We start from the raw sequence: 17,914 nt of genomic DNA, 5'->3' as shown, positions 1-17,914 counted from the left end.
GGAGCAGTATTATAGTAGTTATATACTTGTACATAGGAGCGGTATTATAGTAGTTATATTATTGTACATAGGAGGCAGTATTATAGTAGTTATATTCTTGTACATAGGAGCAGTATTATAGTAGTTATATTCTTGTACATAGGAGGCAGTATTATAGTAGTTATATTCTTGTACATAGAGGGCAGTATTATAGTAGTTATATTCTTGTACATAGGAGCAGTATTATAGTAGTTATATTCTTGTACATAAGAGCAGTATTATAGTAGTTATATTCTTGTACATAGGAGCAGTATTATAGTAGGTATATTCTTGTACATAGGGGCAGTATTATAGTAGATATATTCTTGTACATAGGAGCAGTATTATAGTAGTTATATTCTTGTACATAGGAGCATTATTATAGTAGTTATATTCTTGTACATAGGAGGCAGTATTATAGTAGTTATATTTTTGTACATAGGAGCAGTATTATAGTAGTTATATTCTTGTACATAGGAGGCAGTATTATAGTAGTTATATTCTTGTACATAGGAGCAGTATTATAGTAGTTATATTCTTGTACATAAGAGCAGTATTATAGTAGTTATATTCTTGTACATAAGAGCAGTATTATAGTAGTTATATTCTTGTACATAAGAGCAGTATTATAGTAGTTATATTCTTGTACATAGGAGTAGTATTATAGTAGTTATATTCTTGTACATAAGAGCAGTATTATAGTAGTTATATTCTTGTACATAAGAGCAGTATTATAGTAGTTATATTCTTGTACATAGGAGTAGTATTATAGTAGTTTTATTCTTGTACATAGGAGCAGTATTATAGTAGTTATATTTTTATTTGTACATAAGGGGTAGTATTAAAGCAGTTATATTCTTGCTCAAAGAGATCAATATTATAGTATTTACTGTAAATTCTTTAATATAGAGGAATTATTGTGGTAGCAGTGCTTCATTATTTAAACTAGGAAACACAATTATGTCCTGAGGGATGGGACTGAATCCATGAACGCAGCAGTGATGATCATCTCTTACATGCCAGTGTTTGCCAAGATGTAATGTCAGGTCCATGGAAGCTGTAGAAACACAGTAACCATGTAATGCCAATAGCTGCCAGCTCCCAGTCTGTAGATGCACAAATAATGACATCATAACCGGCAGGAATACTCATCCTAAGTCACAGTCCATAGGAAGGGCCTTCTATTTCCCCAGGGCATGGGTGCGGTGTCTAATCTTTACCTGTCTTATGTAACCTCATCAAAAGTGGCATTCTTGGCAGGAGAAGAATTTACTCTAGGGTATTATTACTACTCATTGACAGGAATTCCCTTTTTTTATCCTGTGTCATCTCTTACTGACTCAGTGGTGGAGACTGAGAGGAAGATAAGACTTATATGGAGCATATGCCGTCCTGTCTTCCCCATCAGCTCTGACTTTACATAGATAAGAATCGTAAACCAATGCCGAGAGGTTGGGGGAGTTCTCTCAGATGGTCACTGAGGTTGTTTACAGGGGCAAACACCAGAATCGTAGGGTCTCAATCCCCATCTCAAACTAGTGAAACAAATACAGGAGCACTGTGCAACAGAACATGATCTATCTATCTATCTATCATCAGTGGGAGATAATTGGGTAGGGTTGGGAGATGAGCACACATCCAGGGTGGGGGTATAGGGTAAGTTTGGGGGACGGGGACACATCCATGGTGAGGATATAGGTGTATCCATGGTATATCAGGCTCCTCTCAGTCTATGGCAGGCAGTAATATACTGTGCTGCTAGGGCCGCTGTGTTCTCCTCTTCCCCCAGCAGTATGGAGAGTCTCTCTTTCTCCTCCATGGAGGTGAAGTCTGGTGTCACGGACGTACCTCCCTTTGGAGGAACAGGTAGACTCAGTCCTGACATTAGTTCCAGGGTCCTATGAGGGTGAGATAGGATTCTAGGTATGCGGTGTATGAACTTGCCTACCTTTGGAGCCTGTTCATACTGGTAGTCTGTCAGGACTGGAGTTAGGTTTTCCTCTAGTCTAGGAGGTGTCCATCTTCCTTCCCTAGTTTCCAGGCATTATTCCGGTTTCCCTTTCCCTCCTATGCTCCGTGTGGTGTTTTCCTCCCACACACAAGCGTGACATCTGGGCAGAGATCAGACAGTCTCCTGAAGTGAGTCTCCCTCACTGCTGAGTATTTGGGGCCCCGCAGCAGGAAATGAGCCTCATCCTCCACGGCCTCCTGGTCGCACTGCTGGCAGAGTCTGCTCTTCCTGGGCATGTACCTCTGTCGGTGACGCCCGGATTCAATGAGCAGGCTGTGGGCGCTCAGTCTGTACTGGCTCAGGATCTGTCAGTCTCTGGGGTTGGGGCATTTCTCCAGATATAGGGCAAGTTTGTACATCTATCTCCTATCTATCTGTCTAATATCTATCTATCTATCTATCTATCTATCTATCTTCTATCTATTATCTATCTATCTATCTATCTATCTATCTATCTATCTATCTATCCAATATCTATCTATCTATCTATCCAATATCTATCTATCTATCTATCCAATATCTATCTATCTATCTATCCAATATCTATCTATCTATCTATCTATCTATCTATCTATCTATCTTCTATCTATCTATCTATCTATTATCTATCTATCTATCTATCTATCTATCTCTCTCTATCTATCTCTCTATGTTCAGCAGTATTACAGCCTGGCTTTCCCCATGTACCCGCCGCACAGTGATACTGATGACACATTCTCTGACCTCCACCAGCTCCAGGGGATTACGGTTAGCCGTGTGCCCGCTGCTCTGTACCACACACATCGTTGCCAGGCAGGAGCAGACAATGCCTATTATGTCTAGCCCGGATCAATGACGATATAGACCTTACATAATGGCTGGCTTGTAAAGTGGCAGTGAGGGGAGAGGAATATAATCACGACGCTGCTCCACCTTCTATAACATACTCATTATTACTACTCTGAGGAAGCTTGATATTTATATAATCAAAGGGCAAGCCGGGTTCTTGGCACCGACACTTTATTTTAACCCTTAAAGAGCTAAGGTGGCATGGACTTCAGCAACCCAGTTATATCCTATCATGGTAGAACCTAAGCTTTCCTCATCCCGAGCCCCTTGACTTATGAACAGAATGCCAAAATTGCACTGAAGACTGACACTTGACTACAAAAAAGGTTACTTGACTCCCCCATTGTCATGTATGTTTAGACTGAGGTGTTATTTAATAGGGGACACCGCGGGCACAGAAACGTACTAAATAAAACCTTAGGACAATGTCTCCCCCTCCTCCCCAACACATTTGTATCAGATCTCAACGGAATCCGAAGGACCCCCCATAATACATGAAAGTGATCAGACGGCCGCAGAAGCTGTGGGGCCGATGAGAGTTGTAGTTGAACATCAGCTAGTACCTACGAGAGATACCACTGACATCCTGGAACTTGTCCTGGAAGAAATGCTGAGACTTGTAGTTCTTCTGAAAACGGCCGTTATAGACTCACATTTATGATGCCCAACTGTTTTCTGGCAAGACATTTTATCATTTGCCAACTCATGACAACAAAATGATGGGACTTGTAGTTCCCAAATACTCAAACTTGTAGAGAACACATTTTGTCAAATAACTACATCTAATCTATCTATTATCTATTATCTATCTATTATCTATCTATTATCTATCTATCTATCTATCTATCTATTATCTATCATCTATCTATTATCTATCTATTATCTATCTATCTCCTATCTATCTATTATCTATTATCTATCTATCTATCTATCTATTATCTATCTATCTATCTATCTATCTATTATCTATCTATTATCTATCTATCTATCTATCTATTATCTATCTATTATCTATCTATTATCTATCTATCTATTATCTATCTATCTCCTATCTATCTATCTATCTATCTATCTATTATCTATCTATCTATCTATTATCTATCTATCTATCTATCTCCTATCTATTATCTATCTATCTATCTATCTATTATCTATCTATCTATCTATCTATTATCTATCTATTATCTATTATCTATCTATTATCTATCTATTATCTATCTATCTATTATCTATCTCATATCTATCTATCTATCTATCTATTATCTATCTATTATCTATCTATCTATCTATCTATCTATTATCTATCTATCTATCTATCTATTATCTATCTATTATCTATTATCTATCTATTATCTATCTATTATCTATCTATCTATCTATCTATCTATCTATTATCTATCTATCTATCTATTATCTATCTATCTATCTATCTATCTATCTATTATCTATTATCTATCTATCTATCTATTATCTATTATCTATCTATCTATCTATTATCTATTATCTATCTATTATCTATCTATTATCTATCTATTATCTATCTATCTATCTATCTATTATCTATCTATCTATTATCTATCTATCTATCTATCTATTATCTATCTATCTATTATCTATCTATCTATCTATCTATTATCTATCTATTATCTATCTATCCATCTATCTATTATCTATCTATCTATTATCTATCTATCTATCTATATGTTATCTATCTATTATCTATCATCTATCTATCTATCTATTATCTATCTATCTATCTATCTATTATCTATCTATCTATCTATCTATCTATTATCTATCTATTATCTATCTATCTATTATCTATCTATCTATCTATTATCTATCTATTATCTATTATCTATCTATTATCTATCTATTATCTATCTATCTATCTATCTATTATCTATCTATCTATCTATTATCTATCTATCTATCTATTATCTATTATCTATCTATCTATTATCTATCTATTATCTATCTATCTATTATCTATCTATCTATCTATCTATCTATTATCTATCTATTATCTATCTATCTATTATCTATCTATCTATCTATCTATCTATCTATCTATCTATTATCTATCTATCTATCTATTATCTATTATCTATCTATTATCTATCTATTATCTATCTATCTATCTATCTATTATCTATCTATTATCTATCTATCTATCTATCTATTATCTATCTATTATCTATCTATCTATTATCTATCTATCTATCTATTATCTATCTATTATCTATCTATCTATCTATCTATCTATCTATTATCTATCTATCTATCTATTATCTATCTATTATCTATTATCTATCTATTATCTATCTATTATCTATCTATCTATCTATCTATTATCTATCTATCTATCTATTATCTATCTATCTATCTATCTATCTATTATCTATCTATTATCTATCTATCCATCTATCTATTATCTATCTATCTATTATCTATCTATCTATCTATCTATATGTTATCTATCTATTATCTATCATCTATCTATCTATCTATTATCTATCTATCTATCTATCTATCTATTATCTATCTATTATCTATCTATCTATCTATCTATCTATCTATCTATCTATTATCTATCTATCTATCTATTATCTATTATCTATCTATTATCTATCTATTATCTATCTATTATCTATTATCTATCTATCTATCTATCTATCTATTATCTATCTATCTATCTATTATCTATCTATTATCTATCTATCTATCTATCTATCTATTATCTATCTATTATCTATCTATCTATCTATCTATTATCTATCTATTATCTATCTATCTATTATCTATCTATCTATCTATTATCTATCTATTATCTATTATCTATCTATCTATCTATCTATCTATCTATTATCTATCTATCTATCTATTATCTATCTATTATCTATTATCTATCTATTATCTATCTATTATCTATCTATCTATCTATCTATCTATTATCTATCTATCTATCTATCTATCTATTATCTATCTATCTATCTATCTATTATCTATCTATCTATCTATCATCTATTATCTATCTATCTATCTATCTATCTATTATCTATCTATCTATCTATTATCTATTATCTATCTATTATCTATCTATTATCTATCTATTATCTATCTATCTATCTATTATCTATCTATTATCTATCTATCTATTATCTATCTATCTATCTATCTATTATCTATCTATTATCTATCTATTATCTATTATCTATCTATCTATCATCTATCTATCTATCTATCTATCTATTATCTATCTATCCATCTATCTATTATCTATCTATCTATTATCTATCTATCTATCTATATGTTATCTATCTATTATCTATCATCTATCTATCTATCTATTATCTATCTATCTATCTATTATCTATCTATCTATTATCTATCTATCTATTATCTATCTATTATCTATCTATCTATTATCTATCTATCTATCTATCTATCTATTATCTATCTATCTATCTATTATCTATCTATTATCTATCTATCTATCTATCTATTATCTATCTATTATCTATCTATCTATCTATCTATTATCTATCTATTATCTATCTATCTATTATCTATCTATCTATCTATTATCTATCTATTATCTATCTATCTATCTATCTATCTATTATCTATCTATCTATCTATTATCTATCTATTATCTATTATCTATCTATTATCTATCTATTATCTATCTATCTATCTATCTATCTATTATCTATCTATCTATCTATCTATCTATCTATTATCTATCTATCTATCTATCTATTATCTATCTATCTATCTATCATCTATTATCTATCTATCTATCTATCTATCTATTATCTATCTATCTATCTATTATCTATTATCTATCTATTATCTATCTATTATCTATCTATCTATCTATCTATCTATTATCTATCTATTATCTATCTATCTATTATCTATCTATCTATCTATCTATTATCTATCTATTATCTATCTATTATCTATTATCTATCTATCTATTATCTATCTATCTATCTATTATCTATCTATCCATCTATCTATTATCTATCTATCTATTATCTATCTATCTATCTATATGTTATCTATCTATTATCTATCATCTATCTATCTATCTATCTATTATCTATCTATCTATCTATTATCTATCTATCTATCTATTATCTATTATCTATCTATCTATTATCTATCTATCTATCTATCTATCTATTATCTATCTATTATCTATCTATCTATTATCTATCTATCTATCTATCTATCTATTATCTATCTATCTATCTATTATCTATTATCTATCTATTATCTATCTATTATCTATCTATCTATCTATCTATCTATCTATTATCTATCTATCTATTATCTATCTATCTATTATCTATTATCTATCTATCTATTATCTATCTATTATCTATCTATTATCTATCTATCTATCTATCTATCTATCTATTATCTATCTATCTATCTATTATCTATCTATCTATTATCTATCTATCTATCTATCTATCTATCTATCTATCTATCTATCATCTATCTATTATCTATCTATTATCTATCTATCTATCTATTATATATCTATCTATTATCTATCTATCTATCTATCTATCTATCTATTATCTATCTATTATCTATCTATCTATTATCTATTATCTATCTATCTATTATCTATCTATCTATCTATCTATCTATCTATCTATTATCTATCTATTATCTATCTATCTATCTATTATCTATCTATCTATTATCTATCTATTATCTATCTATCTATCTATCTATCTATCTATTATCTATCTCTTATCTATCTATCTATCTATTATCTATCTATCTATCTATTATCTATCTATTATCTATCTATCTATCTATCTATCTATTATCTATCTATTATCTATCTATCTATCTATTATCTATCTATTATCTATCTATCTATCTATCTATTATCTATCTATCTATTATCTATCTATTATCTATCTATCTATCTATCTATCTATTATCTATCTCTTATCTATCTATTATCTATCTATTATCTATCTATTATCTATCTATCTATCTATCTATCTATCTATCTATCTATCTATCTATCTATCTATCTATCTATTATCTATCTATTATCTATCTATTATCTATCTATCTATCTATCTATCTATCTATCTATCTATTATCTATCTCTTATCTATCTATTATCTATCTATTATCTATCTATTATCTATCTATATATCTATCTATTATCTATCTATTATCTATCTATCTATCTATTATCTATCTATCTATCTATCTATCTATTATCTATCTATCTATTATCTATCTATTATCTATCTATCTATCTATCTATCTATCTATTATCTATCTCTTATCTATCTATTATCTATCTATTATCTATCTATTATCTATCTATCTATCTATTATCTATCTATTATCTATCTATCTATCTATCTATCTATCTATCTATTATCTATCTCTTATCTATCTATTATCTATCTATTATCTATCTATATATCTATCTATCTATCTATTATCTATCTCTTATCTATCTATTATCTATCTATTATCTATCTATTATCTATCTATATATCTATCTATCTATCTATTATCTATCTATCTATCTATCTATCTATCTATTATCTATCTATCTATCTATCTATCTATCTATTATCTATCTATCTATCTATCTATCTAATATCTATCTATTATCTATCTATCTATTATCTATCTATCTATCTATCTATCTATCTATCTATCTATCTATCTATCTATCTATCTATCTATCTAATATCTATCTATTATCTATCTATCTATTATCTATCTATCTATCTATCTATCTATTATCTATCTATCTATCTATCTATCTATCTATGAATTGTGACTACAGCTTCTGGTGCAGATACAGCAAGACATTAGGATTCCCACCGTTATACCCCCACATAACACTTTGTGATATTACAATGAGTGGAGTCATATAGCAAACTCAGCTCTGCACCATCACTTTCCCTTAGTTAGTAATGCTCCTGTCTATTGATAAGAACACTGGAGGCCGGTAGTAAGAGTTTCCAGCTGCTCCTGTCGTCTCCTGTAGCTGCAGCACCTTACGGCAGAAACCCTGAGTCTGATGTAGCTGAGCTAAATGTGTCATCTGTATCCCTGCATGTCACTATATCATTTACGCACTTATACACTGAATAGTCAGTGCCAGGTGAGGAATCCATCGCGGCTACATCTGCGTATTCAGCCACCATTCCCGGCTCCTCCACCTCAGGAAAGTGTTTGATGCAGATGAGTGGACATGAAGCCTAGTCCTCTCCTCCGGCTCTTATCTCCTCCGGCTGCTGAAGTGTCTATGACACAGGACAGCACAGCCTCCCTATGATACCAGAAACGGCCTCACTGCACCAAAACAGCACCACAGATGTAGCAGAGCTGAACTTATCACTTCACCTTTCACTGATCAGATAAGGGTTAGTCATAAGCCCATGGTGATAGCAGGAGATGGAGACCATGATAGGTTAATTCAGCACCCCTACCTCAGACAACTTCAGCTCTGCTACAACTAGCAAACAGTATGATGCAGTGAACATGCGCTATCGCTTTATTTGACAACATCAGATATCGGACACTACACGGTCCTGTTACTATAGTAAAACCTGATGGGCACATGACATGTGCGCATGAGGAACCACTCGGAAGTGCACATTTAGCAGAGTTGAGTTTGTCATTTGACATAAGCATACTACATTGTCTTATAGTGTTGCCACTCCTATTATGAAACCCATGCGGCACTTTCTGCAATGCGACAGGTACAACTAGGTACAGTATGGATTTACCACCAGTATAACCAGTATAACCCATAGTACATAAAACTCAACCACAACCAACCGTGTCCAATACTAGAACTCCAGTAAAGTACACCTGGGTATGATAGCTGTGTGTATACATTCCTGTGTGTATTATGTAGGAATTATGAGAAGGCTACTTTCACACTTGCGGCAGAGAGATCCGACGAGCAGTTCCGTCAGCGGCAAAACGTAAGCATCAGTAAGACTGATCAGGACCCTAATCAGCCTGAAAAATGCATTGAAATGCCGGATCCATCCGGCAAAACGGATCCGGCATTTATTTTTTTCACCTTTTTTCTCGGTCTGCGCATGCCAGTATTTTGAATGCCGGATCCGGCACTAATACATTCCTATGGAGAAAAAAAAAATGCCGGCATTCAGGCAAGTCTTCCGTTTTTTTTTGGCCGGAAATAAAACCGTGGCGTGCTGCGGTATTATCTCCGCCCTGATCAGTCAAAAAGACTGAACGGATTTCTCTCCATTCAGAATGCATGGGGATATGCCCGACCAGTTATTTTCCGGCATTGAGCCCTTTTTGACGGAACTCTATGCCGGAAAAGAAAAAAAACGCTAGTGTGAAAGTAAGCTTATAGGACTGCTACGTCTTTGTATGGACGTACAACTTCTCGCTTTACATAAATTCTTGTGTGTGTACAGGTGAAACTCGAAAAATTTGAATATCGTGCAAAAGTTCATTTATTTCAGTAACGCAACTTAAAAATTAGAATATTGTGAAAAGGTTCAATATTCTAGACTCAAAGTGTCACACTCTGGTCAGATGATTAGTCCATACCCCCTGAGCAAAGGGGACCGGAGATTGTGACTTTGGGGTTTCATAAGCTATAAGCCATAATCGTCCAAATTATACCAAATAAAGGCTTGAAATATCTCGCTTTGCATGTAATGAGTCTATGTCACATGTTAGTTTCGGCTTTTACGTTGCATTACTGAAATAAATGAACTTTGCACGATATTCTTATTTTTCGAGTTTCATCTGTATATGAATTTTTGCAGCTATGCATATACTTGTATGAATCCTTACATGTATGTTTATGTACTGCATTTAATGTATGTATGACATGTCTTATATGTGGGCATGCATACATTTCCGTGTATGTATGAATGCATGATGATTGTTTTATCTATGTATCAATCCTTGCATGTGTATCTATGTATTCTTGCACACAGTATATGTAGGACTTTTTAAATGTTTGTACATATCTGAATTCTTATCACTATATAAGCATGCACCTACAATATATACTGTATGTATGACTTTTTTTTATGTGTATATGCATGCATGCATGAATGGCTGTGTGTACTGTATGCATTTTTTGCATGTATACATGTATGACTATATATACAAGTCTTGCCTGTGTGCATGAACACATGTTTTATCTATGTATTAATGTATGGATTCTGCTATGTATGTACGACCAGCACAACAGGTAGTAGTATAACATGGACCATACCAACCATGACACAAAAGCAGTTCATGCAGTACATCACAAGGACAATGATTATACTCATCATGACCCTTGGGCTACTTACCTAGGGGCAGCACGATGAAGAAGGGCAGCCAGCACAGAATAAATACCCCTACCACTATGGCCAGCGTCTTGGCAGCTTTCTTCTCCCTGGAGAATTTGATAAGTCTGACAGAGAGTGAACTCCTGAAGGTATGTCCCTTGGACCTGGAGCTGGCATTAGACTCCCCCATGACACTACTTCTGCAATGGATCCTGAGGACAACTTCCATGGACTTATTCCTTTCCTTCTTGACCCCAGCTTCTAAGCTCTTGGTGGTCCTTCTGGCAACTATATAGACTTTGAAATACATGAAAAGAATGACCAACAATGGTAGGTAGAAAGAGCAGAGGGAAGAGAAGAGGGCATAGCCCGGTTCCTGAGTGATGTTGCACTGGCTGTCATCTGCTGGTGGAGGTTCCTTCCATCCCAAGAGAGGTCCAATGGAGATGACCATGGAAGAAACCCACAGAATGATGAGAATGACCACAGCCTTCTTCTCAGTCATGATGGTTGGGTATTTCCAAGAGTACTTGACCCCTACATACCTATCAATGGATATGATACAAAGACTCATAATAGAGGCAGTGCAGCAGAGGACATCCACAGCAGCCCAGATGTCACAGAAGATCCTTCCAAAAGCCCAAAAACCGAGAACCTCCAGGGTGGCAGAGAAAGGCAGCACTGTGGTGCTGAGCAGAAGGTCAGCAATGGCCAGGTTGATGATGAAGTAATTGGTCACAGTCTGTAGCTGCCTGTTGCATGCCACTGACAAGATGACCATGATGTTGCCCACAATAGCAAACAATATAAAAACAGCCAAGACAATGCCAACACTAAGCGCCTGCAGGTCCAAGCCATCAGCCAGAGAGGTCCCATTGAGTGTCCCATTGCCACCAAACAGGTGGTCCTCCTGTTCCGAAAGGTTCCAGAAGCTTTCATTGATCAATAAAGTCATGTTAACTCAGTCTCATCTCCATGTAAGAACGATCCAGGTCTCAAACTCCTTGCAGAAGAAGCTTCGGGCATGATGTCCCTTTGAAGATGTCTCCACAAAGCCCCTTCTTTGCTAGCACTCCTTGGTACCCCATGCCTCAGGAGATCTTCTGCCTCAGACAGGCTTCAGGAGGCACAGGAACTCACGAGAAACTTTTGCAGTGTGGTGCACCTCCCATGCCTGACATTGTGTCTGAAGCTGCTACTTGTCTGAATCAACAACAGCAGGGATTGCAGCAGCTCCTCCCCAGTGTGAGCCTAATGATGCTTCAAAGCCCAAGTGGGTGCAGGAGCCCTGTATGACCTGGTGTTTCCTGGACCATCTAGCTGACTCCACTCTCCATGGCAGAAGCTCAGGGCACTACATGGGCTCAGCAGCTTAGAGCAGCTTTGCAAAAACTCAAGACTGCATGGACAAGGAAGCCTCATTCACTTTGGCAGCCAGGTCTCCTCCCCTCGCTTCCCTCGATAGCTGCTGTTCTTCAAGCCATCTGAATGGCTCTTGCATTCTGCTCAGCCGCCGCTAGAGGTCAGCAATAGGCTTGAGTTCTTGCTACTTTGTTACAGATCAAAGCTGTTACTTTGTTTTTATTTTAATACTTATTTTTTTGCAACTGTTTATTTCTTTGCTACAACATGTGATCCCACTTAACCTGCTCATATAGTTCCTTTGTTATTGGGAAAGTCAATGTTCCTTGCTAATGATACCCTGAGAAGCTTATGTTTTCCAATTCCACAGTGATTAATTAGGATGCTTGAGTTTAGATTTTTTTTTTCTTCCACCTCCAGGCACTTTTTGCTACTGTTGCTCGTCCAGTGGCTTATTGATCTGAACTACTGATCTCTATTCAAAGCTTCTGCAGCCACAGGTCCCAGCAGGCACCTGCAATCAAGAGTGAGGCTTGCAGGTTGCACCTCTTCTGGTGTAGGGTGTCTGAAGGCAGATGCTGGGAATTCTCCATAGCTATAGCTGGAGATGTAAAGGGAGCCTGCAGCACAGTGCATAGCATGTGAAGACACGCTGAGACTTGTAGTCCCACCGCAGTACCTATAGATTACTCAAGTCTTAGGCTAATATGACATATCCAAAACTGAAGCATCTAACTTGACTAAATATGCTTCTGCCCTTCACCATAGGTCGATGCCAGAGTGAAGTATATCCGATGCAACCGAAGAGACCGTATTATACAGTCCTTAAAGGGGAACTACACACACCTGGCTTCTACTTGAAACAAATAAGTGCACTTCTATTGGTCTCTTAAAGGGGTTGTTCAGCCCCGGGGATCTTTTCTGCAGACCCATCTGGACAGATAGGTGCGGGTCTCAGAGGTGGAACCTGCACCTATCTCCAGAACGGGCTACTTTGGTGGCATATTGCTCGGGTATGACACCAATGTCCGATAGGTGCAGGTTACATCTCTGAGACCCACACCTATCTCCAGAACGGGCTCCTTTATCGACATATCTCTAGAATATGCCACCAATGTTCGATAGGTGCAGGTGCCACCTCTGAGACCCATATCTTTCTCTAGAACGGGTCCCTTTGGTGGCATATTGCTCGGGTATGTCACCAATGTCCGATAGGTGCAGGTTACATCCCTGAGACACGCACCTATCTCCAGAACGGGCCCCTTTAGAGGCATATCGCTAGGATATGCCACAATGTCCGATGGGTGCAGGTTCCACCTCTGAGACCCGCACCTATCTCCAGAATGGGCTCCTTTATCGACATATCTTTAGGATATGCCACAATGTCCGATAGGTGCAGGTTACATCTCTGAGACACGTACCTATCTCCAGAAGGGGCCCCTTTAGAGGCATATCGCTAGGATATGCCACAATGTCCGATAGGTGCAGGTTACATCTCTGAGACACGTACCTATCTCCAGAAGGGGCCCCTTTAGAGGCATATCGCTAGGATATGCCACAATGTCCGATGGGTGCAGGTTCCACCTCTGAGACCCGCACCTATCTCCAGAACAGAATCCTTTAGGAGCATATTGCTAGGATATGCCACCAATGTCTGATAGGTGTGGGTCCCACTTCTGAGAACCACAACTATTTCTAGAACAGGCCCCTGAAAGTGAAGGGGAGCACACCGAGCATGTGCAGAGTGCTCTCCATGCACTTCTGTGGGAGTTCCAGAAATATCTGAGTGAGCACACATGACTATTTCCAGGACTCCTATAGAGGTGAATGGAGACAGCACTGCGCAGGTGCAGCCGCCTCACCGTTCACCTCTATGGGAGTTATGGAAATAGCCGAGTCTGCGCTGTGTTGGTGTTGCACCTCAGCCCCATTCACTAGGCCATATGACCGATGAACGCGATGTTGTAGGTCTAGAAAGAAGCCAAAGAGCTAACGAGGGCACCATGGCCAAGGTATGGTGATGTCACCAGATTGAGAAGAGACCCAAGAGCACATGGAGGTCTGCAGCTTCTTGAAACAGCTGATAGGTGGGGGGCCCGGGAGTCAGACCTCCACCGATCTGATATTAATGGCCTGTCCAGAGTGAAACGGCAGCCAAATACTCTACAATTTTGTAGTGGCTGCACGAAGTTCACATTTATTGATTTTTAGTGACCTGAGATTTTCGCAGTCCTATGTAAACAACAGAAAGATTTTAATGAGCCGAATGGCTAGAGATTGTGACCAGTGTTCCTGCAGTCCTTCTACAGTTCCCCCCATGAATGGCACATGAAATTTATGGTGACACTTAACACTATGTAAACACTGCTGGCCTTGGTCCCATTGCTTGCAGACCCCTGCTGTCTCTTTGGCAGACAAGTATGGGTTAGCCTGAAAGTTCAGAGTCACATATCCCTCCCCCACCAAATTCTTGGTTTGGGCAAAGTCTGAGGCTGTTTGAACTCAGAGTCCTTCAGTTTCCCCAGTCCTGGCTTGATTGTCTCACTGCTGGCTCCAGAGTCTGCACCTTTGATAGTCCTGGAGGCTTCTGGAGACTTTTCTCAAGATTTTCCCTGGGCCATCTCCACAGGCTTCTCAGCATGCTTGATGCTCCCACCACGAGCATGAGATCTTGTGTGGCCTGAGCACGCCATGTTGGACACCACATAATGCTCCTGCAGGGTCTCCTATAATGTCAGTCTTTCCAGGGAGGTTCTGTGCTGTTTCTGACCTGGAGGGGTTAGCTGCACACCTGCTCCATAGGACAAGCTCTGTCTTCCATGCTGGGCACCTTGCTGGATTTCAGTATTATAGTAGTTATATTCTTCTACATAGGAGCAGTATTATAGTAGTTATATTCTTGTACATAGGAGCAGTATTATAGTAGTTATATTCTTCTACATAGGAGCAGTATTATAGTAGTTATATTCTTGTACATAGGATCAGCATTATAGTAGTTATATCCTTGTACATAGGAGGCAGTATTATAGTAGTTATATTCTTCTACATAGGAGCATTATTATAGTAGTTATATTCTTGTACATAGGATCAGCATTATAGTAGTTATATCCTTGTACATAGGAGGCAGTATTATAGTAGTTATATTCTTGTATATAGGAGGCAGTATTATAGTAGTTATATTCTTGTACATAGGAGCAGTATTATAGTAGTTATATTCTTGTACACAGGAGCAGTATTATAGTAGTTATATTCTTGTACACAGGAGCAGTATTATAGTAGTTATATTCTTGTATATAGGAGCAGTATTATAGTAGTTATATTCTTGTACATAGGAGGCAGTATTATAGTAGTTATATTCTTGTACATAGGAGCAGTATTATAGTAGTTATATTATTGTACATAGGAGGCAGTATTATAGTAGTTATATTCTTGTACACAGGAGCAGTATTATAGTAGTTATATTCTTGTACATAGGAGCAGTATTATAGTAGTTATATTCTTGTACATAGGAGGCAGTATTATAGTAGTTATATTCTTGTACATAGGAGGCAGTATTATAGTAGTTATATTCTTGTACATAGGAGCAGTATTATAGTAGTTATATTCTTGTACATAGGAGCAGTATTATAGTAGTTATATTCTTGTACATAGGAGCAGTATTATAGTAGTTATATTCTTGTACATAGGAGCAGTATTATAGTAGTTATATTCTTGTACATAGGAGCAGTATTATAGTAGTTATATTCTTGTATATAGGAGCAGTATTATAGTAGTTATATTCTTGTACATAGGAGCAGTATTATGGTAGTTATATTCTTGTACATAGGAGCAGTATTATAGTAGTTATATTCTTGTACATAGGAGCAGTGTTATAGTAGTTATATTCTTGTACATAGGAACAGTATTATAGTAGTTATATTCTTGTACATAGGAGCAGTATTATAGTAGTTATATTCTTGTACATAGGAGCAGTATTATAGTAGTTATATTCTTGTACATAGGAGGCAGTATTATAGTAGTTATATTCTTGTACACAGGAGCAGTATTATAGTAGTTATATTCTTGTACATAGGAGGCAGTATTATAGTAGTTATATTCTTGTACATAGGAGGCAGTATTATAGTAGTTATATTCTTGTACATAGGAGGCAGTATTATAGTAGTTATATTCTTGTACATAGGAGCAGTATTATAGTAGTTATATTCTTGTACATAGGAGCAGTATTATAGTAGTTATATTCTTGTACATAGGAGGCAGTATTATAGTAGTTATATTCTTGTACACAGGAGCAGTATTATAGTAGTTATATTCTTGTACATAGGAGCAGTATTATAGTAGTTATATTCTTGTACATAGGAGGCAGTATTATAGTAGTTATATTCTTGTACATAGGAGCAGTATTATAGTAGTTATATTCTTGTACATAGGAGGCAGTATTATAGTAGTTATATTCTTGTACATAGGAGCAGTATTATAGTAGTTATATTCTTGCACATAGGAGCAGTATTATAGTGTTTTTTAGAGATAAGCGCATTTTTCTAAAATTCGATTCGCCTGGTCACTGAATTTTTCGTAAAAAATTTGGTTTGATCCGAATAAATTAGCGTTGAATTATGTTAAGAAAAACTGCTATTTCTGGGCTGCAGAGAACCTTTATAGGGGTGTAGAACACTGTGCCTTGCAGTAACATGCATGGGGAGTCTGCTGTGGTAGTGAAACAATACTGTGAGTCCGTATGACATGCTGATGACAGGCGTCGCTCTTAGAATCACTGCACACTTCACTTATTTGGGCAGTCACGGAGCCAAAACTGACCAAATAACTCAAGTATGAACTCAGCCTTACAGGTCGATGTTAGCGTCAAGAAGAAGCGCACTCCTTTTACACTGTCGGCAGCTGATTCCACATAGATGTCTACAGAAGCTCTTCTATTAAACGCTCATTCAAGTAGAGCCCCCCTGACAGAGTGGAGAGGGTGTCAGCAGTAAGTTTGTGTTGATGTCACTGATTATTTTGTCCATCCTCTGATCCGTCAGAACAATAACCCCAAAAAAACGGATCCTGTCTGTGGCGCATCCACCTTCACTCGGTCAGCATTTGATCAGTAATCCAATTATTGCTAAAGCAAAAAAAAAAAACAGGAGTGGATCCAAAACAGAGACGACCGAGTCAACCATTCAAGAACCGCTGGGTTGATGGTCATGTCATGGTGGGGAGTGGGGGAAACCCCCCACCATACAATGTCAGGTATAACGGGGAACCAGCTAGGCCAGGACGCTGGAATCAGGCAGCAGGTCACCTCCTAAAGCGGAATATTTGCATGTCTTCTGTTTATACCCACTCCTGCTTTTGGCTACCA

At 36.2% G+C, this 17,914-nt stretch overlaps 1 protein-coding gene across 1 annotated transcript in view; it reads right to left on the bottom strand.

Moving 5' to 3' along the window:
• Positions 1-12,602, bottom strand: part of ADRA1D (adrenoceptor alpha 1D) — a 135,811-nt gene extending 123,209 nt beyond the window's left edge. Inside the window, exon 1 of the mRNA XM_040419298.1 lies at positions 11,215-12,602. Within this exon, the coding sequence (XP_040275232.1) occupies positions 11,215-12,148 (934 nt within the window). The 5' untranslated portion in view covers positions 12,149-12,602. The remainder of the gene's footprint in view (positions 1-11,214) is intronic.
• Positions 12,603-17,914: the final 5,312 nt, after the last annotated feature.

This window comes from Bufo bufo, chromosome 2 (genome assembly GCF_905171765.1).
Source record: "Bufo bufo chromosome 2, aBufBuf1.1, whole genome shotgun sequence".
NCBI classification, from domain to species: Eukaryota; Metazoa; Chordata; class Amphibia; order Anura; family Bufonidae; genus Bufo; species Bufo bufo.
Note: the sequence above shows the minus strand (reverse complement) of the source record. Positions and strands in the feature narration are given on the sequence as shown.